The sequence below is a fragment of the Furipterus horrens genome, unplaced genomic scaffold (genome assembly GCF_987537825.1).
Source record: "Furipterus horrens unplaced genomic scaffold, mFurHor1.1.pri manual_scaffold_1, whole genome shotgun sequence".
Taxonomy (NCBI): Eukaryota; Metazoa; Chordata; class Mammalia; order Chiroptera; family Furipteridae; genus Furipterus; species Furipterus horrens.
In genome coordinates, this window is record NW_028327171.1 from 199,877,330 (window position 1) to 199,905,241 (window position 27,912).

The 27,912-nt window shown below is 36.5% G+C and overlaps 1 protein-coding gene across 3 annotated transcripts in view; it reads right to left on the minus strand.

The window, feature by feature from the left end:
* Window positions 1-637: 637 nt before the first annotated feature.
* The window catches only part of IKZF2 (IKAROS family zinc finger 2), a 139,629-nt gene continuing 112,354 nt past the window's right edge, over window positions 638-27,912 (minus strand). For all 3 annotated transcript variants that reach the window (XM_090283392.1, XM_090283385.1, XM_090283376.1), the window contains exons 6-8: window positions 18,220-18,357; window positions 7,611-7,754; window positions 638-1,793 (exon numbers count right to left, since the gene is read on the minus strand). In XM_090283392.1, coding sequence (XP_090139518.1) covers window positions 1,069-1,793; window positions 7,611-7,754; window positions 18,220-18,357 — 1,007 coding nt within the window. In that variant the 3' untranslated portion in view covers window positions 638-1,068. The remainder of the gene's footprint in view (window positions 1,794-7,610; window positions 7,755-18,219; window positions 18,358-27,912) is intronic.

A 27,912-nucleotide genomic window follows, 5' to 3' on the forward strand; every position in this document is an offset into this window, starting at 1 on the left:
CCAGGAAAGGGATTTCTGAGTGGATTTTTCCCCCTACTGTTAGCCTAATTATATTTTTCTGCTGACTAGTTAACACTGATTAAATGCCAATAAAGTGACAATCATAAGCATACTTTTAGAAGCAAATACGTATACCAAGCCACCGTTACATTACAATGTTAAAAGAAAACTTCCCAAACAAATTTAGGAGAAGTAGAGGTCCCTTCTGGAAATTACTGACTGCCTGTTAGCCACTCTTAGACCATATGTTATTCTGAAAACTAGTTAAAAATACTATTCATTAAAGGTGTTAAAAGTAAGGCTGCCAGGGTGTCTATAAAATGCCAGTCATCAAAACTATGGAAAAACAGTGCTTAAGTTTAGAAAAATAAAATCATAGGACCTCAGGTGTATTGTAGGTGTCCTTAAATACCTGTAGTTTAAAAGTTTTGCTCTATGGTACAGTGTATAACATACTGTATTATAAATTCCATAGGGGAAGTAAACATAGAACCCACAACAACCCATCCAAAGGAGTTATCACTGAAAATAACAATGTGTTTCTGCTCCATGATCTCTAGAGAACAACAACAACAAAAAAAACAAAACAGTTTACATTTTGAAGCAAATTCTTCTTTGAAGCATTAAATTACTTATCCCATTTTAAACTGAGAAAGTCCTACCCAGAAAAACTAAACTTTCCTGCCTTCAATCCTAATTCTGAGCATCAGTGGCAAATCAGAATCTTTTAGGTGAATCTATATAAATCAAGTGATTTCTTTTTTCAAAGCACGATATACCTTATATCTATGCATAGCAGAAATGAACTGCTCTCAAAATTCCCACAAAATAAACAAGCCAAGTTATCAAGAATCAATATCCCCATCCCTTCTCTCTTGTTTTTTCCTAATTGTAATTAGGCAGAGCAAAGACACTGCGTCCACAAAATAAGAATTCATGACAGTAATAATATTTTTTTTTTTTTAAAAAAAGGTATGTCAACATCGTAGGGAAGGTGGGATTGTAAGTGCAGTATTTCTTCATGTGCAGTTTGTTACTTCATAGGGGTCCCCTTTGGAATGAAAAGGCCTAGTGGAATGTGTGCTCCCCTCGAACAATGTGTGATGAAAACTCGTAACGGTCCTGGCTTCTGTAGCCACAGATGTTGCATTCCAGTGGGTCCCGGTAGCCATGGCAACCCATGTGAATGGTGTACATGACATGGTCTAGGAAAAGGACTCGGCAGTGCTCACACTTAAAAGCCCTAATCTGTTCTCCTTCTCCATTGAAGACTTTGTAGATGTCCTTCAGAGAGCCCTTAGGCGCCTTGGTGGTATCCAAAGCCTTGACATCCTCCTTCATATAAGCTGGGCTTTGCTTCCTCTTGGGATTTAAGGCAGGGTTTCCTTGGTAGGACTGGTGGTCATCGTGGCTGCTTTCTGAGTCAGTAGAATCCAGGCAGCTATTGCTGGGAGAGGCCTCTCTTTCCTGGGGTCGACTCTTTGGTCTGATGAGGGAGAGAGGGCCATCCATGTTGTTTTCATGACTATCGGAGGTTTCCCTGCTAATGGGTCTTTCTATCCTATTTGGATGATAGACCTGAGAATAAGCTGAGCTTATAACTGGGGCCACCTCAGCGATTGTGCTTGGCGGGTGTTGCATCAGAGGGTGAAGGGCCTCGGCTCCAAGGTAGGTGATTGCATTGTTGATGGCTTGGTCCATCATGTGAGACTGCATCAGCTCAGCCTCCTTCTCATAGGTTAAGTTCATGTCAAAGTGAATGTCTGGGTAGCTGAATCGCATGAGCTTTTCCCCTGGAAGAGAGAGGGGAAGAAAAGGAAAAAGGCATAAAAGATACAACAAAGTGGTTGGATTAAAAATACAGAAGTTCAAAGCTAACTAATCAAACCCATTTCCATAATATGGTATATCTTTGATTTTAGAACAAGTATTCAGGCTCTTTACTTCTGCTGAGAGTCACAAACGCTCTAAACCTGCAAAGAGGATTAGTAATAAAAATTTCACAAGCCATTTGTACTTGTCCTAATACCATCGTGAAAATGCACCTAGCCTGGAAAGTATGATTGAGTGTGTTATCTTATTTTCATTCACTATTAATTTTGCCACTTGTCTAGAGCTCAGTAACTATAAGAGAAAGAAAAAATACCAGGTGAAAATAAGTCAGAGACTATGAAAATAAGTCAACAACTATAGGAGGAAAACAAAAACAAAAACACCATGTGAAAATAAGTCAGAGATTATGCTGGCTTTTGCATATTTTAAACATCAGTGACTAAGCCACATAACCAGAATTTGTGATCTGCTTATAAAATCTGTCATCACACTTCTACATAGGGTTAATTTGGTTGATTTAGCTGCTAGATTAAGAGAACAATTACAGAATGAACATATGCCATTTTAGAGAGTTCAAAAAAGGTCCCAATTAAAATACTGTTAAAAGTTGTACTGTCTGATAAATTGAATAACATTTGGGGATATTTAAAAATAGGAGTTAACTTCCAAAAGTACTTATAACTCGGAAAATATTTATTTTTATTGTTTTGCATCTCAAAAGGAACAATTACTCATTTTTACATTACCCCTTTCTTATTCAGACATGTATAAAATGGTTCTGCTATGATCCATTGTCCATTTTCTATACTTTTTCTTGAGTGACTTTGTAGTTTTCCTTTTAATATTTACTGCAATTAATTTAGTTTTACTTCACTATAGTATCTAAGCATTAACTATAAAAGAGTTTGGTGAACAGAATAAGAAAAGTAATTTTAGTTTTTCTCCTTCAAACATTACCAACTTTGGACAGAATATTTTATCTTTTTATATTTCTGCCACTAAAATAATGGGGTCTCCTACTATTACCTAGTTATTCCTATAGGTAAATCTTACAATAAATGCTTCTTAAAAATATCTGTGGACTGCTTATAAATATTTAGGATGCTGTTGTAGATGGACACCTAAGTTGTAATGTTGATAGGAAATATCGATCCACAGAACTGCATTCTGGAAAAGCACTTCCAAGTAGCAAGTATTATCTCAGGTTTTAAGAAAGGTCTGCAAACTATGATCGGGGTAATGATCAGAGCGAGGAAAATAGAAGGAAAAAATGAGAAATTTTCTCATGGTATCCAGTTTAAGATACTGCAATGTCAAAAGTTTAAAAGCTAAGCTACATGAACTTCATATTCTCGAAGAGTTTATACTTTAGAGTGACTAAGAGTAATTTAGGGATCACTTAAATACAGTGTGATACATGCTATGCAATCATATAAGAGGAATTCAAATCTCTCACTAGGGGAGTAAAAGAAGACTTCCTGTAAGAAGTGGCATCAGATATATTAATGTGATAGCAAATGTTAGCCAAGTAAAGAAATGTGGGGGCGGAGCAGAAGGTAGGAAGGCTCAGAGGCAACAGATGTGGAAACTGGTAGGAAAAATGGAGTCTTACAATTTAGGGTGCATTCAACAGCTAAGACATTTGAATTTTATCCAGAGGGTAATAAACATTGGAAGGATTAAACAGGGAAATGACTTGACTAGACAGTTATTCAGCAAGATGGTTTAGGAAGTTGTTACTATAGAGACCACGTTGGTCTGACCTAGTAGAGTGGCAGTGGAAATGGAGAAAATTCAATGGAACGGAGAGAAGCTTAGAAAATATAATTGCTAGGGCTTGGTGATTATCTGGTCCATAGAGAGTAAGAAAGAGAAGGAATGTAATCATGACATCCACGTTTCTGGCCCAGGAAACTTGGTGGATGCCAACGAGATAGAAACGATAATGAATTCAGGTCTGGGTAGACTATGAGTAATAGTCATGTCCAGAAGATACAGAGGTACAATCTCAAACTCATATGAGAGAGATTTGATCCTTGGATGTTGAAATGAGAGTCACCGGTTTATGGAAAGTAACTTCTGAAGTCATGGGAAACCATGATATCACCCACAAATAGGTAAAATGTAAAGAAGAGAAATTCAGCAATAGAAGCTGAAACATGAAGATTTTTATGTCTGCCCATAGGCCAGCGCAAGTGGGATTCCTGCACTGAGTCCCATATTTAGAGCGCCCTGAACTCTGTTCCTCAGGGGATGAGGAATGTGCAGTGCCCAGGGAATGTGCCGATCTTGAGCTTACTCCTTAGACCATACTCTGAACCCCATCATTCCTTGCCCTCGTGGCTCTGAGTTTGCACCCAGGGTTAACAGTCCTCTTCCTACCAGTTGAGCTACTGGGATGCACACCTTTAGGCTTGAGGAATGGTCCATAATCTACTCTTCCTGTACTACGCATGGGCACAATGTGCAAAGAACTTGGATATGCAGACTGAGGTGTCTTCACACATGTGCATGAGGCTCCTTTTGGAACTCGATAAAACTAAGAGACCAAGAATGTGTCAAAGAGAGGCGCCTGGCTCTGGGCAAGGAGGGGGTTCTGCTCATGCTGCCAAGGTCTGGTGTGGAACTCCAAGGAATCTGAAAATTCCACATTTATTAGAACTCAGTCTTCTAAGTTAGAAGGGTAAAACATAACAGTTTTTCACCTTGATTTATAGTAAAATATTTAGGCATATGGATGGAGGCCTCCATTAGTACCTTTGCCTCCATTTGCATAGCTAATAAGGGTAAATCCATAAAGAATACTGAAGAGAGCAGCCAGAGAAGCTGGAAGAAATGCAAAAAAGGTCAATGTCCTAGAAACCAAGGAAAGAGAGTACTTCAAAAGGAATTAATCAATAGCGGCAAATGCTCCACAGGAGTTGTGTAAGACGGTCTAAAAACAGTCTCCTGGACTTAGCACTGTGGAAGTTGGCAGTGATGTCAATGAGAATAATTCCAGTGGAACATAGGGAAGAAAACCAGGGTACAGGTAGAAGGAAAGAAATGATAGAAAACAAGCACTGAGAACTCTTTCAAGAACTCCATCTTTGAAGAGAAGGAGAACACAAGTAGCACCTGAAAGGAGATTTGGGTGTGAGGAAAGAATTCTTTATAATGATGAGTTCATCACATTAATTGCTAAAATAAAAATGCCAATAGAGGGGAGAAGCTGAAATACGAGGGAGAGGAAAAATAATAGTGTAAGGTATTTGGGAGACTGGGATAGGAGAATTCTAGCACACAATTAGAGGAGTTAAGCTGAATCAGAAAGAGACATCATACTCTGTCTTTGAAACAAGGAGAAAAGAAGAAAGTATTCAGGTGGATGCACAGAATCCTATAGGATTAGTGATGTTATATTGAAATTACTTCAACTGACTTTATTCCCTGTGACTCTAGACATATAATATCATCAAGGAGGGAGGCACCATATTTACAGAGAGTAGAGAAAGACTGAAATGGCCACAGTGGGGAGTAGGAGAAAAGACCATCCAAGAATAAATCAAAGGGTGGCTGCTGTGTAGCATGGAGAGGACAATGGATATTTGATGTCAGTTATGCATTTATTTAAAGTGACACCAAATTGTAAGGCAGTGAGATTTTTCTCCAAAGTACTAGCCACCACGTAGATATGGAGAAAAGGCTCAGTTGGCTTCATGAGAGAGTGAGGTTTCACCAGGAGAAGGTGATAGAAAGACAACAAGTCAGGAGAGTAAAAAATAGTGGCAAGAGAAGAGAAAAAGTGATGAGCCATGGAATTGAAGCTGGATAAGAAAAGAGAAGACAAATCAACATGTAGAAAGCTTGGGGTTCATTGGCTGGGAGGGCTTCATAAGGTCAGAGAAAAGTATTTAACTGAGGGACACAGAAAAAGGAATTTATAGTAACTGTGGAATGATCAAATGTTTTTCATTTCAGACACAGAAGGATTACTATGCAATTGTTATATATTACTACTAGCGCAGAATTCAAGTTAAAAAAAATCAAATTCCTAATAAAAATCTAATGTTGTTATTTTAAAACCTAAATGTAAATATAAAAATCTGTCCTTCTCTTCTATAAAATGTAATAAAATCAAATTGAGAGTAGCATCTCTAAGTCATAAAAAATGTAAAAATGTTTTAAAAAGCAGAACTAAATAAATTAAGACAGAAAAACAAATAATGAATTTCATATTTTCCCAACTACACTAGTGTCTAGTTGAGATATAGGCATTTAATGGACATCCATCAAATCAATCAATTTTAAAAAATAGATGAACTGTCATTTTTTAAAATTTTAGTTATAAAATGAAGGAGATGGAAAGAAAAGTTACTGAGGGCCCATGGCAAGCCTTTTTTTTTCTTTTTTTTTTAACTTATGATTGACTATTTAAAAATGTAGAATTTGTAAGAGAAACATCATAACTATGTATCATTTATTAACATAATATAGATTGGGTGATAACTGTGTTTAGCCATTTAAAAACTAAAAATATCACCAAAGCAATACTTTTGTTTTCCTCTTTTTGGCAATCTTGACATAGTAGAATTATGTGGTAGGTCTGAGACCAGCTGGCCAGCCTTTGAGTGTACTCGCAGGGGCTTCACACTCAATGACTGTGAACTGTGGTCCCTGTGGCCACCATCAGCCCTCTTTCAATAAGCTCTGTAAATTAATCTCTCCAGCGTCCCTTCAAGTGATATTTTGGTAATTTGTTAGTTCTTCAATTTTAGATAGAAAGAAAATCTCTTCTAAGTGATTATTGGAGTAATAGTATTTTATTACCCTTTCCTCCCTGAAATAACCAAAGATTTTCTGTCAATTACCATTCAATTCATATGAGATATTTCACAATGATTTTTTACAATAGAATGTGAGCATCTATTTAAATATTTTTATTTCTTCTAATTTCTACACTATGTAAGGTCTATAAAAATAGATATTACATATGTAATTAATGACAACTCTTTATACTGAAACTCTATCATGCACACGGTCTTTTCAAATAAAATTTAGATGCTTTTGGTATCCTCAGAGATACTTTATGACTTCAGAGTATGCAGAATGATGCCAACTCCGAGTACATCAAAGAATATCCAAGGGCTTGGAAATGAAAAAGGAAAGTCTAATACATCCTATCTAATCTTTTCAATTCAAAATAATAGGCTGGATGAAAATAAAGATCAAAATATGAAACACAGAACCAATATGAAATGTCTTGAATGTAGGTTGCTGCCCTATTTTTCTAATGCAGAATTTTTTTTAAAAAGAGAAATTTCTGTTCATTCTAGATCAAATGCTAAAAACATTAACTCATGTAAAGAAAACAGTTTAAAAACCAGGTGATAATGCAAATATAAAAACACAATCCAAAACTGGCTTACAGACTATACTATTTCCCTTAAGTGTTATTTTTAAAAATATATAGACATTTATTTTACGTGCTATTTCACTTTATATATCATTTCATTTGGAGATAGCAACTTGCTACTATCAGTCTTTCCTATATTTCTCTTTCCTAAGCTCATACACCTGTGTGTGTGTGTGTGTGTGTGTGTGTGTGTGTGTGTGTGTGTGTGTCTTTGTGGTTTACGTGGTGGAGTGGCATAAAGTAGAAAAGAATAACGAAGAAAAGAGATTGACATTTAGTTCATGAACTGAAATACACCTTATATATTTTTAATACATGGGAACATGTCTTTGCCCATTAAAATCACCCTTTTTAAAGAAATAAAAGCATTTGCAATGCTTACCCACAAACTTTTGTGGAGTGGAGCTTTTACGTTTTCCCATATTCCCCGTGAGCTTCTCTATGACAGCAGGTCTCTCAAAAGGCACCAGAGAAATATTGTTGTCCATAATAGGCTCTTGTTCCTTACAATCTTCTATAGGAGGTACTATATAAAACCATACAAAAAATGCAATCTGATAATTTCTTCAACATTTTAAAGATACAAAGTTGGATCTGCCATCTCAATATGTGTTATACAAACATAAGCTAGGAAGCCTGAATAAAAGCAAGTAGGAAGAGAACCTCCAGTGTTCAAGTACCCGGTAATTTTACTCTCAGACACAGAGGGTTTGTTTTTATCTGAGTCTCTCTCAGATCAATGACATAAACTGTTGCCACTATTGGTGGCAAACATGTTCGTCTCGTTTCTCATCTGATTCCTCTGAAAGTGTTTTTAACATTGACTAAAATCAATACTACTTTAAGACTGCACTATTCTCAAGGCTCTTGGAGTTTATTTTTGTAAAACAATTTAAGTAAGTCAACTAGTTTTGGAGGAAAGCTTCAACAGACACACAGAATAACAGCACAACACTTAACCAGTTTTTTCTTCACCCATGTATTTTTTTGTAACAGATTTTCTACTTGATGAGCTGAGTGAGCTGGTAGCCGTATTGGCAGCAGCTAAATACCTGCACAAAACAGCCTTCACGAAGGAGATCCAAATCTGAACGTGCATAGTGAACTGTGGCAGCTTTATGATTGCAATTTATTTGAAAAAGAGCTCTTCAGCAGGGTAAAAGACTCTATTTCCAAACTGGCATATTCTCTCCCTAAACTGCTCTAATTCATATGACATAAACTTCCCATCGCTGCTCCCTCTTCATCCCATTTGTTTCGGCTGCTACAGGCTAATACACTAGTTTATAGGTTAGATACTGGCATTCTGAGTGTAGACAAAGGACATATAAAATTTCTTTTTGAATAAAAATACTGTCAAAGACCAAACATTTAACTAAGGACAGAGTAACATCTGAGACAGATTGAAATCAGTTGGTTAAAACCAGTGTTCACAGGAAAGACCATAACTTATTGCTTCTCAATTATTGTTGCTCTCGTCAATGGCACCTGTGACAATACTGCTCACGAACTGAAAGGCTTCATATCTTAGGATATCTGTACCTGTTCAACATGCACTGTAAAATGATTTATTCTGCTCCTTGAATTTGTAAAGGATAGTTCCATTGTGTGAAACCAAATGCACTCTCATTTATAAGGGCGGGTGCTAAAGTAAAGTAAAAGAGCAAGAGATGAAAGTTAAGAAAACCCAGCACACAATTCAGATGACCTATTTAATAAGCAATACAGGTTGCAGATTTTAAAAGAGTGAAAAATAGCATCAGAAAATTGTTTTCCTAAATTGGGCATGTTTAAAGAGACTGGCATTAGATCTAAGTTTTGGGTTAATCTAATACAGTCAAGTAGATGGGCTAGAAAAATTTAATTTTAAACCTCTGTTTTTAACAGGTCCTCTGGTTATGAATCGCAAGGTATTCTGCAATTATTGGGTGTTAATTGGCAAAAAATTCCAAGAATGAGATTCAGAAACGGGGAAACAGCTCACTGGTTCTTACATTGCATAAAACATTATGTCTTATTTTACAAACTAAAATTAGAATGGGAAAAATAAAAAAAAAAACCTTAAAAAAAAAAGCAAAGAAAGGAAGACCATGGAATCAAATAAGGGGGACAGGAGGATGCAATAGCCGTGGTTATGTGGCGGGGACAATGTCATTACACAGATTATTGTCAAAATCTTAACTTTTGTTTTGGGTGGTGGATCCACGGGCACTTATTAAGTTATTAAAAAAGTAACTATAGATCAAAGATGAAAATATGTCACGGACCAAGGTCCAAAGTGAAAGAAGGAAAGAAAAAAAAAGTTTGTTGTTGTAAATTTTGCTAAAAAACAGCAAAAGTGGTTTTCAGGGTTTGCCCCCAAATTGAATATACTAATTAGTTCTGAGATGAGTAGTCTAAAACTTAGCAGTTTTGCTCTAAGCCTCACCTTGAATTTTCATATTTGCACACATTTCACATTCAAAACGAAACCTGGGTGTGGGAACTGTCCCACACCACATCCACTTCAATTCAGATGATTTGTCCCAAGTTCAATGAAGCTCGTGTGAACAGAAAATGACTTCGGCAGAGCTCTGGTCTAAACTCTTTACAACAATCCTTTACATATCAAATATTGACCTTATTTCCAGCATAATGACAATAATAATAATAACAACAGGTGACATGTGTGTTAAGTACTGTTTTCAGGATTTGCATTTAATAATTCATTTAATGCTTCAACAACCCCCCTGAGATAGGTACAATTACCATCTCCATTTTATAGATAGGAAAACAAAGACCCAGGGATGTTATTACCTCAGAGTTTACATCTAGTTAGTAAGGAATATATGTGTTGAACCTAGGTGACTGGACTCTTAGCCACTATGCTATAGTATTTGTAGACATAAATTTGAATTTTGACTTAATATAAACAAGTTCAACATATTTTCAAGGTCTGCCATTGGAAAAATATCTTATATATTCTCTCAATTACATAACTCATCTGAATTTTTCCCTTTCATGAATCTGGGTGCAACTCATGAAAATGTTTCTGGACATACAGGGAGTGGGCAAAAGTAGATTTACAGTTGTTTGTATGGCAAATAACAATATACAATAAAACGAGTAAACTTGGTGTTTTGCTTACTCACAAGTGTAAACCTACTTTTGCCTTCTGCCATATAGTGCTTGAAACATAAAACAAGCTCTCTAGTTAACTCAATGATGTTTACTCCCATAACGAGACATTCATCTAAACTAAGAAAATATCAGCATGCTAAATTCATTTGTTGGAGCAAGTTTCATAACCAAATATCTTCTTTGAAGTTATTTTTGAAGTTATAACCAGGAAACAAATGGATTTATACTTGCATTATTTCATTATCTCATCACATTGATAAATCATAAAGACAGAACCATAGGGTCCCCAACACAGAGACACCCGCATTAGGTCATATGGCCATCCCGCGGCCAGAAGAGGGCAGGGCACCTGGACTAACAATTCCCTCCAGGGCTTCATGAAACAGGACTCAGTTCTCTAAAGGGAACTGAAAGCCCTGTTATCGAAAGAAGAAGGAAGGTATGTAGGGCACGCAAAAACAACAGATGTCTTCTATATTATCACACATTTTCTCCATGTTGCTGCATCTAAAAGAAACTTCTCAGTTATCTTACTTGGAGAACATCGAACGGTGTTGACACTTGCTTGGGCTTCTGTAAAATCACTCTTTCCACTTTCAAGCCTTCTGCTCTTACTCATTTCATGGCCCTTTTGTTTCCTTTCCTGGTATATTCTTGGCCTTCTAGATGTCTCACTCTAGACTTACCCATATAACTTTCTACAGCCTGTTACTTCAAGCTACTACCTATATAACGATGGCTCTCACAGTTTTATTTCCTACCCATCCCTCCATCCCTCTCTCGAGAGCTAAGAAGTTGAATATATCTTTTTAGTTTCACTTGGCTAACTCTCACAGGTACTTAAAGGATAATGTGTTTAAAAACTGCAATTTCCATGTCCCTCCCCAAACTTTCTCCTATTTCTCTAATTTCCATCTCAGTGAACGGCATTACTACCTACCTGTTCATCCATGCTAGGTAATCGTGGCAGATCCTAGATTTCTTCCTTTCACCCTCCTCTTCCTTATCACCTCTCCTTGAGCATTCATGGAGCTACCAAGTGTTTTAGATTCTACATCTATAGTTGGTCCCAATTATCTAACATTCCTGCATATTGCAGGCTTCTAGGCCCAACTCAATCAATCAATAGACTGTTGCAAGGGTCTGCTTGCCTCTTTCTTGACTCTTCTGATCTCTCCCTCACATTTCTAGCAGTAAAATGTGAACTTAATAATGTTTTCTTAGGATAAATTACAAACTGTTCACTTAGCACAACAGGCTCTTGATGTCCTGTTCACAGCCTATAATCTCTAGCCTTATCACCTTCTTATTTTTCCTGACCTTACAAACTGGGCTCTAATTATACATAGCTGCTTCTAGATCCTTAAACCACAACACTCTTTTAGACTTCTGTTTCTACACACATACGATTCTCTCTGCATGAAACACCATTCTCCACTTATTCAGCTAGCTATCTTGACTTTGGAAACTCCACTGAAACATAACTTTCCCTAGATGTTTCTCTTGGACACCCAATGGATTTAGATATCTGTCCTCTGTGTCCCTGGTATCCTTATCACACAGTGTTCTAACTGTTGGTTTGCTGGTCAATTTCTTCCAAATGTTGGTAAATGACCTTAGGGTAGAGACTGTATTTTATTGGACATTGTATCTGTAGTACCTTCTAGAATTTGAGATAAATATAAATATACTATCCAATGGATGTTTCCTAAAGGTCACAGGACTTCTGGTCAAGATGGCATACACAGACATGGCTCACCTCTTCACACAACCTCATTGAAATTACAACTAGAATACAGAACAAAAATCACTCAGAACCATCCAAAATTAAGTTGACTGGAAGTCTGTCAACTACTAAATCAAGTTGAATGGAAATCTGACAACTATGGAATTAAAGAAACCACATCTATCCAGACTGGTAGGATGGGTGCAGATGTGACATGGGTTGGTCCTGCACCCATATGTGGTGGATAAAAATTGGGGAGGGATATCGTAGGAGCAAGGAGTCCCAGCCCCACAGTAGCACCCTCCGCCCATCCCAGGGTTCCAGGCCAGGGAGATAAGTCCCCACAACTTTCGGCTGCAAAAACCAGGATTGAGTCAATGGAAGAAACTGCTGGAGCCCCAAGCAGTTCCTCTTAAAGAATCCACACATGGACTTACTCAGACTCACTCCCTCTGAGTTCTAGCACTGGGGTAGCAGCTTGAAAAGCACCAGTGGTATACAGGGAGGAAGGGACGTGTCTGTTCTCAAGGTGAACGGAGGCCATTGTCTCTTTTCTAAACCTTCCCCCTACAGAGCCATCTAGCTAGTGCCCTATCTGAGACTCCATCAACCTGTCTACACTGTTTGATGGGCCTTGGGAGATCCCCAGAGACTCTGCCCCACCCAACTTATGGGCCCACACAAGCTGCTTTTCCATATGAAGGGCTGGTCTTGGGTCAGGCTTCACAACTTCCTAAATCCTATCAAAGAAGCAATAGATGGCCTCAGTGAGCCCCAAGCTCAGCACTAGCAGCACCCCATCTGCTTGGCTTCACCTGTGAATCTCCAAGCCCAGCACAAGTAGCAGCCATCACAGATTACATTATAGCTCAGGCAGGGTGGCCCAGAGCCAAACACAGGTTGGGGCTGATCCTGACCTGTACAACCTGGGACACCCCAGGACAGCATGCACAGTGGACAGCTACAGAACACATAGGAGCACCACCATCCTGCCCCGGCACAGCTCCATGGAGGGCAGAGATTGGTGGTCAGTGGTCACAGCCAGTCCTAACCCCTCCCATTGATCTTCCATCAGAAACCAAGGCTCAATTACAAGAGGAAGATGTACTCAGCTCACATGAAGAGCACACCTCGAGTACCCAGCTTGGGTGATAGGGGAGGCTGTGCCTCTGGACCCTACAGGACACCTACTACATTAGGCCATGCTACAAGACAGAGTCAAAGCAGCTCTACTTAATACATAGAAACAAACACGGGGAGGCTGCCAAAATGAAGAGAAAAAGGAATATGACCCAAGTGGGAGAACAGATCAAAACTCCAGAAAAAGAGCTAAACAAAATGGAGATAAGCGACCTATCAGATGCAGATTTCAAAACACTGATTATAAGAATGCTCGAGGAACTTAGTGAGGACCTCAGCAGTATAAAAAAAATCCAGTCAGAAATGAAGGTACACTAATTGAAATAAAGAACAATTTAGAGGGAAACAACAATAGAGTGGGTGAAACCAAGAATCAAATCAATGACTTGGAACAAAAGGAAGCAAAAAACAGCCAATCAGAACAACAAGAAGAAAAAAGAATCCAAAATAATTAGGCTAGTATAAGCAGCCTCTAGGACAACTTCAAAAGATCCAACATTTGCATCATAGGGGTGCCAGAAGGAGAAGAGAAAGAGCAAGAAATTGGAAATCTATTTGAAAAAATGATGAAATAAAACTTCCCTAATTCGGTGAAGAAACTAGACATGCAAGCCCAGCAAAGCACAGAGTCCCAAACAAGATGGATGCAAAGAAGCCCACACCTAGATACATCATAATTAAAATGCCAAAGTTTAAAGATAAAGAGAGAACCTTAAAAGCAGCAAGGGAAAATAAGTTAGTTACCTACAGGGCAATTCCCATAAGATTACCAGCTGACTTCTCAAGAGAAACTTTGCAGGCTAGAAGGGATTGGCAAGGAATGTTCAAAGTCATGAAAAGCAGGGTCCTACAGCCAAGATTGCTCTATCCAGCAAAGATATCATTTAGAATTGAAGGGTAGACAAGAAAAAACTAAAGGAATTCATCATCACCAAACCATTATTATATGTAATGTTAAAGGAGCTTATTTTAAAAAAAGAAGATCAAAACTATGAATAACAAAATGGCAAAAAATGCATATCAACAATTGAATTTCAAAAAAAAAAAAAGAAAACTAAGCAAACAGGAAGAAGAGACAGAATCATGGATACAGAGAACATTCTGATGGTTGCCAGATGGCAGGGGCATAGGGGAGAATGGGTGAAGAGGTGAGGGGTTAAGAAGTACAAATAGGTAGTTACAGACTAGCCTTGGGGATGTAAAGTACAGCACAGGAAATGGAGGAGCCACAGAAATTATATACATGACCAATGGACATGAACAATGGTGAGGGATTGCCTGAGGGTGTGGGGGTTGCTGTTTGGAGGGGGGCAAAAGGGAAAAATCTGGACAATTGTAATAGCATAATCAATAAAATATAATTTAAAAAACAAAGAAAAGTACTCATAATTAATATTTATTAAATATGTTTTACCACTGCATAAAAGAAAAAAAAAGAATGTCAACCAATGGAAATAGGTTGAGAAAGCTTACCAGAAAGTTTACATATTACTAATTATGTCTCCACACTTGCAATAAAGAAATTCCTTTTACAAAATAATCAAACCATAAATCTGGAAATATATATTTTCCTTTAAATTTTACTCTCTTTCTAGTTCACACTTTCAGTTGTGTCTCTGTGAAAGGAGGGGACGTTAATTATGTACTTTGATTTTTAAAGCTTTTTCTTCAAGCTGAATAGACTTGAAAAATGAGCATAACATAACTTTCTAGTAAAATGATCTGCCATAAAACCAAATGCATTATTATCTTTATTTGCAAAAGTACAAGTCATTATATTTCCCTTTCCATCAAACTAAAGAACCTTGTATTCCACCTGCGGAGTAAGTGTTCAGGGTTTCACCCTATTCTCTCCTCCTCGGCCTTCTCTCTTCCCATCTCTCCTAGCGTGTCTGTCAGGCATCCACTCTGTGGGCTACATTGGAGAAACTTTTCTTTAGAAGACACAAATGTGATTACCTCAATGAAATCCAAACACTGGATTAGCATCAAAGGCTCTGTCTTTACTTCACAACCTACTATTTCAATCTCCTTTCCCACAACTCCTTTAGCTCCAACTGTGTTCAACTTCCAGGAATCTGCTCACGTCCTTTTATACCTCTAAGTCTTAGCTTGCAGCAACTGAACATTCTCTGGGAATCTGTCCAACCTATGCAATTTTCCCCAGCCTCATCCACGGGTATAACACTGCACGTAAGAAGCTTTCCTTGACTTCTCCAGGCAGAGTGAAATCAGTTCCGCATCTGTGTGCCTGGAGAAGCATATATATATGTCTTCATTACTGCATTCGCTTCATTTTATTTTATTTTTTAAGTATGTATTTCCTACTGGACTATAAATGTAAGAAAGAAATTGTGCCAATCCATTTATCTTTATATCCCCAGAATGTTCTACAGAATTTAGCACATAAGCCCTTGATAAACATTTCCTGAATGAAGTGAAAGAATGCCACTGCAGACACTTGCTCACTGTAAAAACCAACATGGGAAGAACATGTTTTGGGAAAGAGAGGCTAGGAAATAACTAGGTCAGATATGAAAATAAAAGAATAGTAATTAATTTCAAGGAGCTAATGGTAGCCATGATGAGAGCAACCCCCACACATACCTCCAGAAGAACAGACAAAAAAAAAAAAAAAAAGACACGATGTAACTAGATAGTAAGAGAGGGAAAGAGATAAAAATGATTTCACTGTGGCTCTGCTTACAAGGAGCCACGTGCCCAGTAATGTATATGAAACAAGGTTAATAATGAACTCTAGCAGCAGTTACCTATCTTTTTCTCTCTTATGGCATTTATCAATCCATGTCGCACACATTCAGTTCCCTATAAGTATGCTAATAAAGGGAAAAGGAGAGCAAGGATAATGTCTAATTATTATTACAAGAGACCTAGAAAAATTATAGCCTTAAATGGCACTAATAGAACCTTAGGTGGTTAAATCTATACCCAATACTGAAGAACAAATATTTGGGTCTATAAATGACATTGAAACCCACCCTTCCCCACTTCTCCTTGGTTTTGCCCATGCTCTCCCTGTGGCTGAGTGTTTCTCCCACTTCCCCTACTCTCCCTCCAGTAGTCCAGTTTCAGAGCCACCTGTAAAGGGCCTTTGCTCTGAAAAGCTAAGCAAGCTGAAAAATGGGGTTGATGCTGAGGCTGCAGTTGTTGAGAAAATAGTCTTTTCCGCTCCCAAAATATGCCTGTTTAACTTGCTTGTCAGCACTTTATCTATAACGGGTTCATCTGCCAACAGATAGTTAAGTGTTGACTATAATTATTTATGTACACTTATTCCCCTATAGTAATATAAAGTCTTTTAGGAGAGATTCTCCCTCATTCGGAGGTGTATGCAATACAGTTTCATAAATAACTATGAACAGAAAAATGAATTAATAGAATTAATAATCCAATAAAGTGTGAGAGCTGCAGCAAGAGATCATTATATGGAAAAAGTAGCAGTGCCATAAGGTGTCTTTGGAAATCTTTGGCATGCCCCGAAGCCTCCATCCGCTACCCTGTATCAAGCCACCTCTAAAGCAAACAATTTAAACAAAGATAGTGGGCTTAGTAGGCCAATGAAACCTCCGATGCCTAAATTAATGCCAGTAAGTAATGACTTTAAAGGGGATAGAACATTTACAACTTCTTATATCTAAGGCCCAGAAATGTAATAGTAAAAAGAACTATTTACTGGGTGTTTATTGCACACCTAATAACATTTAATTATCATGCCAAGCCTGTGAGTAACACACTTAGACACCACATAGCCAGACCAGGTTTGTTGAACTGCTAGGTTCGCCACTTCACCTTCTATGCTCTGAAACCTAGGATACCCTCATAAGCCCAGGTAACGCAAACTTGCAATATCAGATATACTAAGACTTAAAACAGAGAGGTTTTACAATTTTTAGTTCATAATATAAACAAATGGACTCACAATAATAAACAGAATTAAATCTGATTCTTTATATTATATGAACTACCCTCAACACAAAGAAATGCTTCAATTATTTACAATAATGAAGTATTTTGATTAAAAGGAATCCCCAACATATAATCACAAGCTGCAAATATACAGTTTCACAGTATGCACTACAGAAAACAAACAAAACCCCCACAAATAATATTAGCTCTATTTGTAAATCACTTTAAAAATGACTATAGCATTCTCCAATCATACTATTTAATATGGCCAAATCTTTTTTATATAACAGATACAAAAATACCAATAAGTCAAGGTTTTTGTATGTACTTGTATGAATAATAAAATAAAAATATATAACTAGTAGGGTAAGACAAGTCAAGATGACTCCAAATATAAATAACTGAGTAATTTTCCTGTGTAAGGCTGATTTACTAACATTAATTTATCAGTAATAGAGAATTCTTAACTAATAAATTTTAGAGACTGCCTTCCTGTCTGCTACTGGGTGTATGGAGATCAGGATGTTTTGCTTGGGTTTTGATTTTTGTGGAGGGAAATGGTGCCTAATTTTGATCTAGTTTGTGTCCCACACTTATAGAAAGCAAAATCAGTAATTTCCAAGATAAATCTTAAGACAGATTGAAGAAAATTCCAATTATATTGCTGTTCACTTACCTAGGAGAAACAGACATACACAGATAACCGGTTAAATCTATTAGGAAGCCTGTAGACTTATGTGGAACCATCTCTTACCTCTTCGGAAGAATAAATAGTATCTTTGTTTGGTGTCTTCAAGGGTGCCTGCTATTATTATGTTTATTCAAACACACGTTTGGAGAAATAATTTGGGGGTATCACAAAAACCCAGTAAAGCTTGTTTGTAATGTGTCCCAAAGCTCAACTCATTTTAAATGCTCAAGAAGATAATCCCATGCAAAGTTAATGCAATCTCAAATTGCTTTAAACAAAGTAAGATTCTGTCTTCCTGCTGAAGGGCAGACAGAACTATTTAACCCGTGAGAAGCTGTAGGAGCAGCAGAGAGGAGTACGAAGATTGTGAATGCCATTTCTACCCACCATGGTGACTCATGACCTGCCCCGCGGCCTCCATGCTGACGTTCTGGAGATAGTTGTGGCAGCGCTCCTTGTGCTCCTCCAGGGAACTGCGCTGCTTGTAGCTTCGCCCACAGTAGTTGCACTTGTGAGGTTTACCCACTGGGAAGAGAAGGCAAGATTAGTGTGCTGCCAGGCTCGTCCCGAGCAAAATAGCAAAATTAACAGCTAGCTTTTGATGGTCTGGAGGAAGCATGTAGATGCTTTTCAGACTTAAATCTCTTCCTCCTCCACCCTCCGATTTAGATAATAAATCTCCACCGAGACTAAAAGACAGAAAGAAGATGAGGCAGATTGTACCTTTGGTGACGGGGGAAACACTGAATCTAATTCATGCTCTGACTGTGGCCTAGATGATCAATCTTCAAATTATCTTACTCTTAACACTAACAGCTACTCTTAACACAATTCTCTCAGCTTTGACTCATTCACAAGACAAATCAGGAGTGCCCTAGATACATGATGAGAATTATTTTTTATTTTTTATTTTTTGGGGGGGTGGTAAGTACAGAGAATCATACTGAAGAAAACTAAAATGCAACAACTCGAAATATCACTGTTTAATGAAAAAAGCTATTCACGGGTACCAAGAAGACTAAAAGGAATTCAAGTGATGAGAAAAAAAGCAGATAAAAGCAGAGTTTCTCTTTTCTTTCCACCTTGGTAATAACTATTCACACATGCAAAACTTTGCAGCAGATAAAGTGTGTCTCTCACATCAGCCCTGTTTGTACATTACCAAGAATTAACCTCCCAGGTGCTTTGAAAGTCAGGATTATTAACAATAATCACTGAAGCCCTAACACATATAGTTATACAATGAAAGTAATATTTTCCAACACATTTCACATTCAGAAAATAAATTATTTCCTAATAGCCAGAGAGACATTTCTCAGTATACCTGGTAAAATACCGCAATGATTACACTAAAAAAAAATAAAATTTACAAAATTGATTAAGAAGAAGAAAAAAAACACATTTATGGAAAGAGGCGTGTTTTAATGTATAAGTATTCACAAGGCTATCACAGAGCACTTTGATTCTTGGTTGTGAATAGTAAGAAGAAAAACATTCAATGCCAGGTGGTCTCTGCTAGACCTCTCAGTAGTGAAGCACAGTGTGAAAAACCAGGAGGGCGGCAGGCGCTCACTTGACTCCCAGAGGAGTCACTCTGCTTTGCCCCGAGGACAGGTAGATGACTCTCTTTCCCTGCCAAATGTAGCATTCCTGACTCCGGTCACCTTCCATGCTATGACACTGGTTATAAGTAGGACTGAAATATTGTTCACAGTATTTCCCAGCTACAAAAAGTTTCCTTATACTGATTTTTGTTTTAAACAAAACCTTTAGATTATGTTTGAGGTACACGTAAATTAAAATAAGTTATTTCACTATTATAGTTTTTTATAAACTATCTCAGACAAAAGCTTCTAAGGCATGATTACTCATTTCTAAAAATACTAAGCAAAGTAACTTCTATTATTCAGAACCAAGGATTTCTGAGAAGTTGAAACCAGGTAGCCGTGTCTATAGTGAAGAATTTGTATCGCTGTGTAAAGCATTGAAAAATACAACAAAATACTTTGAGTCAGAAACATTTAGTACAAATAATATATTATATTATATTATCTTGCATAATATATATAATACATAATTATGTTCCATGCTAAGGAACTACACGTAAGAAAAAGCCTGTGTTTGCTAAAACCACTCAATTTTGGGACCTCTAGTGCTATTTCTCTAGAAATAAGTAAGAAATTCACACTGAACAAGTCTATTAAATTAAGCACATGCACCGAAATTAATTGCCCACTATAAACTAATTCCATCACCTTCCTCTATGATACCTGTTTTACTGTAAACATAACCTTCTACACTTTCTTCCCCTAATTTATATCAGTGAACTTGATACCGTCTCAACTTATTTAAACATAGTTGCCTTTTATTCCCCTTGGCTCACAACTGTTTATAAACCCCTGCTTCACCTGACAAAGTGAAAAAGACAGTATATTTGTTACTGCTTTCAAGACATATTTTTTTTTACTCTCCTCATTTTTGAAGTCTACCCAATTGCTTCACTTCAGCTTCTCCCACTTTGTCATCTGTTTTAAAACATCACTCTTTCCTCTTCAGCCCAACCTTGTTCTCAGTGAGTCCAAGGAATTTGAGTAACATTTTCTAAAAGTATAACCCCAAGTTTCCCAATTCTTCCTCTGCATCCACTCCAGCAATCCACATACTAGTGACAAGTTGGACTTTGACATCTCATCACTATTTACCTCCAAGACATTTTTTCTGGAAATGCTCCACTATTCCCTCTCACGTAATACATACTGACAAAAAGCCTACTGCCTATCAACACTGTGATGCAGCTGGGCTGTAAAATGGAGAACAAATCTCACAGCGCCTATCCTCATGCAACTGACAGTCGCCTGGGGAAGACAGCCATTGAACAAATTGCGGTAGATTCTGCAAAACAAAAGAATGCTGTGCTGGTATAACATAGGGAACCTAACTTGGCTGGAGAAGGCTGAACAGGAAGGTCTTCCTAAGGGAGGAACATGTAGACTGAGTAGTGAAGGAAAAGTAGAACTTAGTGAGCTAATGACGGGTACGGTGGAGAGGAGGAGAGGTAGTGTTTCAGAAGTTTGGGAACTAGCTCCTTCAGAGTCTAGATCATGCCCTTACTAGTCTTTAGAAAATTATTTTCAAACATCACTAGCAATCCCTGCCAAATCGAATGGCTCTACTATCTCCGTAAGACTATTTCCTGTCATTTCTTTGATATTTCTTAAAAATCATGTACATGAAAATATGGTTTGCATTTACTCTCTATACATGATGAATTTATCTGTCTAATACTTATCAACTTACAAATTAAAATGTATCACATGAATATTCACTGAAGAGGATCAGTATTTTGCTACTTTCATTTTTATAAATATTATTACATATTTTCACCATCTGAACCACCTTCATTCTGATATTACTGAAACATTTAAAAAAATCATCTATAGCCTCTGAACCATTATCCAAAGTGGACTTTAATCAATCCTCAATGTTCCTTATTTCTTGGTCATTATCAAGCTTTCATGGGTCTTGAATCCCCTGTTTTATTTAGCCTCTGGGATCAGATACTATGTCCCCCCCTCTTCCTTTGTGGCAAATACATGTACCTCCAGATTCTGTTTTCAGTAGTCTCCCTCTTTTCCCTCTAGATTAAGCCCTTGTTTCTATGAAATGTCCAAATTATGCCTGGAAAATAGCCCATATTTATAAGCTTCAACTTGTCATTTAAACCTTTCTGTGAATGATCAATGATCAGGGTGAGCACAAAGACACAGTTTTCTCTTCTGAGCTTTCACAGGACTCTGTTCACACCACTGACACACATGACGATTGCACTGTAATTATCCATTTGGTGTCTATTTATTTCCCTAATCCAAACAATGAGCTCTGTCATATGGACAGAGGTCATGTTTCACCCAATGTTGAATTGACAATGCATATAGCAGTTATTAAACATAGGAGATACTCAGTATGTATTTGCTGGATGACTGTACTGGAAACATACTTTCAAATATCTTCTAAGTATTGGCTCATGCATATTCCTCTGAAATCTAAAATTCAACAAAACGTTTTAAAATTGGCTTCATTGAGGTATCATTTACATAAAATAAAATGCACCCATTTAAGCATATTTTCAAGGAGCTTAGAAGTGTATAGTTGTGTACCCACCACCACAACTAAAATATAGAACATTTCCATCACCCTAAAAAATTCTCTCTTGCCCTTTTGCACCAACTCCTTTCCCCACAGTCAGTCCATGGCCACCACTGATCGGCTTCTGTAAACTACAGTTTTGCCTTTTTAAGGATGTTATATACACTGAATCATGCAGTATGTAGTCTTTCGCGCTTGGTTTCTTTCACTCAGCATGATGATTTTGAGATTCACCCCTGTTGTTACATGTACTGGTAGTTGACTACTTCTTCTTGCTGAGCTGTATTTCATTATATGAATATACCATAGTAAATTCATTAGTTTGGGTTGTTTCTAGTTTATGGCTATTAGGAATACAGCTTCTACAAACATTTGTAAGCAAGTCTTTGTTTTCATTTTTCTTAGGTAAATACCTAGAAGTGGAATTGCTGGTTCATGGGGTAGGTATATTTGATTAACTTTATGAGAAACTGCCTGTTTCCCAAAATGGATTACTGTGTATTTCCACAAGCACTGTGTATATTAGAGTTCACAACTGTTCCACATCCATGCCAACACAGTATTGTCAACCTTTTTTCTTTATCTTACCCATTCTAGTAGGTATGTAGTGGTATTCCAGGGTGTCTTGTGTTTTTCTAATGTCTCATGAGGCTGATGTTTTGCTATTCACATATTTTCTTTGGTGAATTAGCAGTTCAAACCTGTTCCTTTTCTTTTTTTTTTTTTTTTTACTGTTATCACTAATATTATTGAGTTGAAAATGTTCTTTAGTTATTCTAGATACCTGTCTTTCATTAGGGATAGGGTCTGCAAATCTTTTCTATAAATGTGTCTTGCTTTTTTTATTTTTAAGTTTCTCTTAAAGAAGTTTCTTCTGTGCTTTGTTTTGTGTGTGTGTGTGTGTGTGTGTGTGTGTGTTCTATGCAAGAAATCTTTGACTAAACAAATGTCAGAATACTTTTCTTCTTTGTTTTCTTCTAAAAGTTGCATATATTAGCTCTTACATTTAGGTCTCTGACTCATTTTAACTTAATTTTTGCTTGTGGTGTAAGGTAAAGCCTATACCATTCTTTTTAAAAATGTGGATACCTGATTGTTCTAGCTCCTTTTATAGAAATTATTTTTTTTTCTCCTTAAATTATCTCAGTATCTTCATTGAAAATCAATTGGTCATATTTTTTTGCATATATTTCTGGATCTCTATTCCATTTGATTAATCTCTATGTGTATCCTTAAACCCAAGGAGTAGGTCTTCCTGATAGAGTTAGTCTTTGTAAGTAGTGTAAGTCATCCGACAATTTTTGCTTTTTTTCAAAATTATTCTATTTTAGGTCTTTTGTATTTCCAAAAATTTTTGGAATCAGTTTGTCAATTTCTACAAAAATAGTACTAGAATTTTTATTGGGATAGCATTGAACTGATAGACTGAGATTCATGAGACTTAACATCTTAACAGTACTGAATCGTTTAAATCATGTTCATGCTAATATCATACTATTTATTTAGATTTTCTTTAATTTCTCTCAGCAATGTTTTATAGTTTTTCTTGCACATAATGACTTAAATTTAACTCTAAGTGTTCTATATAGTATTAAATGCATCTCGATGTACTTCATATATTTCTGTATGCTATAATAAAGTTTTCCATTGTCCATTGCTATCATACACAAATACACTTGATTTCTTCATATTGACTTTGAATCTTGCAACCTATAAAAATCACTCATTAAGTTTTAATTTTTGGCTGATTCCTTAGTATTTTTTATATAAATAATGATATAAACTAAAAGTAAATACAATTTTACTTATTCTTGTCCAATGTGTTTTTTCTTTCTTTCTGTTTCCATGATCCATTGACAAGACTCCCAGTATGATGTTGAATATAAGTGGAGAGAGCATTCTTGTCTTGTTCCTATACTTACGGGTACATTTTCATCCATTTAATATCAGTATTAGTGTTCCAAGGATGGCCATTATCATGTCAAAGAAGTTCCTTTATATTGTTGCAATTTTTTATCATGAATAAATACAGAATTACAACAAATGCTTGTTCAGCATATATGAAAATGATTAAATGGTTTTCCTTTTTCAGTCTGTTAATCTGTAAAATTACACGGATTAATTTTTTTCCAGTATCTAATCAACTGAATTCTTGAGATAATCCCTACTTGGCCATGATACGTTATCCTTTTTTCATATATTTCTGGATTTTACTTGCTAAAATTTTGTTAAGAATTTTTGCACCTATGTTCATGAAGGATACTGCTATACAGTTTTCTTTTATTGTAGCATCTTTGGTTTTAGTACCAGGGTAATGCTGAATTCATAATTCATTAGAAAGTATTTCCCCATACTTTTATTCTCTAGAAGAATTTGTTACTTAAATGTTTCCTTAAATTATTTCTTTTTTACATGTTTGACAGAATTTATAAGGAAAATCATCCAGAGGGTATTTTTTTTTTTTTCTGGGAGGGTACTTTTATTATAGTTTCAATTCCTGGAATAGGTATAAGACTATTCAGAGTGTTTATTTTTTAGTGAGCTTCAATGATTTCCATGTTTTAATAAATTTATTTATTTTATCTGCTCAAATTTATTGACATTAACATGTTCATAATACCCTGTATTATATTTCCAATGGTTACAGGAATTTTAGTGATGTCCCATTTACATTTTTGATGTTGGTAAATTGAGTGCTCTCTCTTAGTATTAATAAATCTTGGCTAGAGGTTTACTCATTTTATTGATCTTTTCACAGAATTAGCCTTTGATTTCATTGGTTTTTCTTTATTATTTTTCTGTCTTCTCTTTCATTGATCTCTGCCTTTATATTGTTTCTTTATTTTATACACTCTAGACTTAATTTGCTTTTCTTTTGTAATTTCCTAAGAAAGAAGCTTAGTTAATTAACTTGAGACCTTTTTATTTTTCTAAATAAGTATTTAATGCTACATATTTCCATCCAAATACCACTTCTATTCTCATTTCCATGCTTTCCTTTATATTATTAAATATATGGAGTATATTAAAATAGTTGTTTTATCAACCATGTCTGCTATCTCCACCATTTAGTCATTTCTGGGTTTGTTTCTATTGATTGATTTTTCTACAAATTATGGGTAATATTTTCTACCTTCTTTGCATATTGTTAATTTTTCATGGGATGCTGGATATTGTAAATTTTATATTAGTGGGTTCTAATTTTTTTCTTGCAAATGGTAACATTTTATTCCTTTTTTATGGCCGTGTAATATTCCATTGTATATATGTATTAAAGCTTTTTGAGGTGGGGGGTATTATTTTTCTATTACAGTTGTCCCACTTTTTCCCCCAATGTTCCTCCCCTGACCCAGCTCACCTCTTCTCACACAGTCAATCCCCACCCCGTTGTCCATGTCCAAGGGTCATTTATACTAGTTTCTTGACTAGACCCTACCCCTTCTTACCCCTCTTCTCTCTCTGCCCCCCTCTCCTCTGCTCCTTGTTTACATGCCTCTGGTTCAATTTTGCTCTTTTGGTTATGTTGTTCATTAGTTTCCTGTATTAGGTGATATTGTATGGTATTTGTTTTTCATTGCCTGGCTTATTTTGCTAAGCATAATTCTCTCTAGTTCTAATTTTTTTAAGTGTATTTTTTGTTACGCTGTTACATTTCTTGAAATCAATTTATCCTTTTGATACTACTTTTATGCTTTAAGGCAGATGCAGAGCATGCTTTGATATAATGACTAATTTAGCCCCAATACTAAGATGATAACCTTCTGAAGACTACTCAATGCCCTGCCTGTTATACAATCTTTCCACATTGGCTGGCGATAACTAACAATTCCCAACCCTGCACAAGTTCCAGGAACTGTCTGAGTTTATGTTTTCTGGTGTTTTCTCCTTCCTCCTATGTAATTTCCTCATACACATAAGTATATAACTATTTTGTGAAAGATAAGGGGTACCATCCAAAACTCCAGAGCTTTTTCTGTACAGCTTCTTCCTACCTGGGGCTCTGCCTTCCACACTCAAACCACATAGGTCTCCCTGGACTGCTCAATTCACCAAGACTGCCTGCTCTGTTTGGGTTCACTGTTCCTGAGCTGTGGCCTGGAAATTGCCTCCCAGAAGTGAGCTGGGGTAACTGTAGATCTCACCACCTTTGTTTCCTCCTCTCAAGGATCACGGTCCTTAAGTGGCTATTATTCAATGTCTAAATGTCATTTAATACACATTGTCTGGTATTCTATGTGTTCAAAGCAAGAGGGTTCATCTGATCCCAAATATTTCATCACGACTGGAAGAAAAAGCTATATATTTAACTGGATTTAATAACAATAAAGTCACACTAACTTTGTAAGTTTAAATGACAGTACAATTTATATGAGTGAAATACAGTTTCTTAAAAATATAATTCTAAGAATATATAATACTAAAAATTATGAGTTAACATACAGCCACTTCTTTGACATATTGTACCTCACAAAAATCCTACACTTGTACTTCACACAAAAAAGGACATTCGGTGTAAACACGTCAGAGCTATAGCTAAGATTACTCACCTCAGCAATTAATTGTACACTGAAGATGCATAAAGAAAATTTGACAATCCTGAAAACTATTCAATTAAAAAATGGCTAGCGTTTCCTGAGATTGTTCCCATCTGTCATTATGAGGAATTAAAAGTAGAAAAGACCTGCCCCTACCTATGTTCCTAAGAAACCCATACACCTACCCAAAGGGATGAAAAAAATCAAATAGCCATAAAAACTTTAAAAGTAATAATGTTTACCATAAATTCATAAGGAGTTACGAAGTTAAATAGCACAACCAAGTCTTATTCACTTATAGTTCCTTGAAATATGTCACTTCAACAGTTATCTTAGTGAAATGTATGAAACAAATTACAATAGCACTAATATTGGTGGTGTTTTATTCTTTATAGAGATGTATGTGTTCATACACACAGAAACACTCAAACACATCCTTATACAGAAAATATATTTATAATTTGTCATAACACATATAAAATCAGCAACAGTATTATGCATATACCATATGAATTTTCCTTTAACAAATTAAATGCAGTCACTTTATATACTTACAATGCAAAAAATGGGAACTTGATATCTGATTTTATTTGGCATTTCCTTACACAATTATAAATTAATCTAAAGAAAGATGAGCGCTGAAATATGCAAATAACATCAATTATTACCTGTTTTTAGTACCTATAAGTTATACTTTGTCCGAATTAGTGGTCTGTTTTATTTTATGAACTCCCTACATAAACCATTTTAATGTTCTTGATCACTGTTGTTATACTGTTGACTCAGAAATGGACTTGCCAATTCACATCCACACTGCTAGTGTCTGAGAGAACCATTTCACCACACTGTCAACAAGTACTGTCATTAAAATAATAAATCCTCCAATAACTTGCTAAGCCAGAGATCCTCGAATTGCAGCATGGCACTTTGGGGGCACTGAAGCAAACACTTAGGACGGTTATTTTAAAGCAAGAGAAGCACAGGATATTTCAAATGTTTGAAGAAAATGATCATTTTCAACACCCTTCAGACACCATGCAAACTCCTGGCTCACAATCTCAACCTTACGTCACATTTCTTTTTTACTTTATTGGGGTGGCACTGGTTAATATAATTACACAGGTCTCAGGTGCACGATTCTAGAGTACATCATCTGTATGTTGCACTGTGTGTTCACCACCCAAGTCTCCTTCCATCACCACGTACCCCCCTTACCCTCTTCTATTCCCCCCACCCCCCGTCTCTCTGGTAGTAACCATGCTGTTATCTTGGTTTATGAGTTTCCTTGTTTTCTTTGCTTAATCCCTTCATCTTTTTTACCTAAACCCCTGAGCCCCCCTCCCCTCTGACAGCTACCTGTTTGTTTTCTGTATAAGTCTATTTATATTTTGTTTGTTCG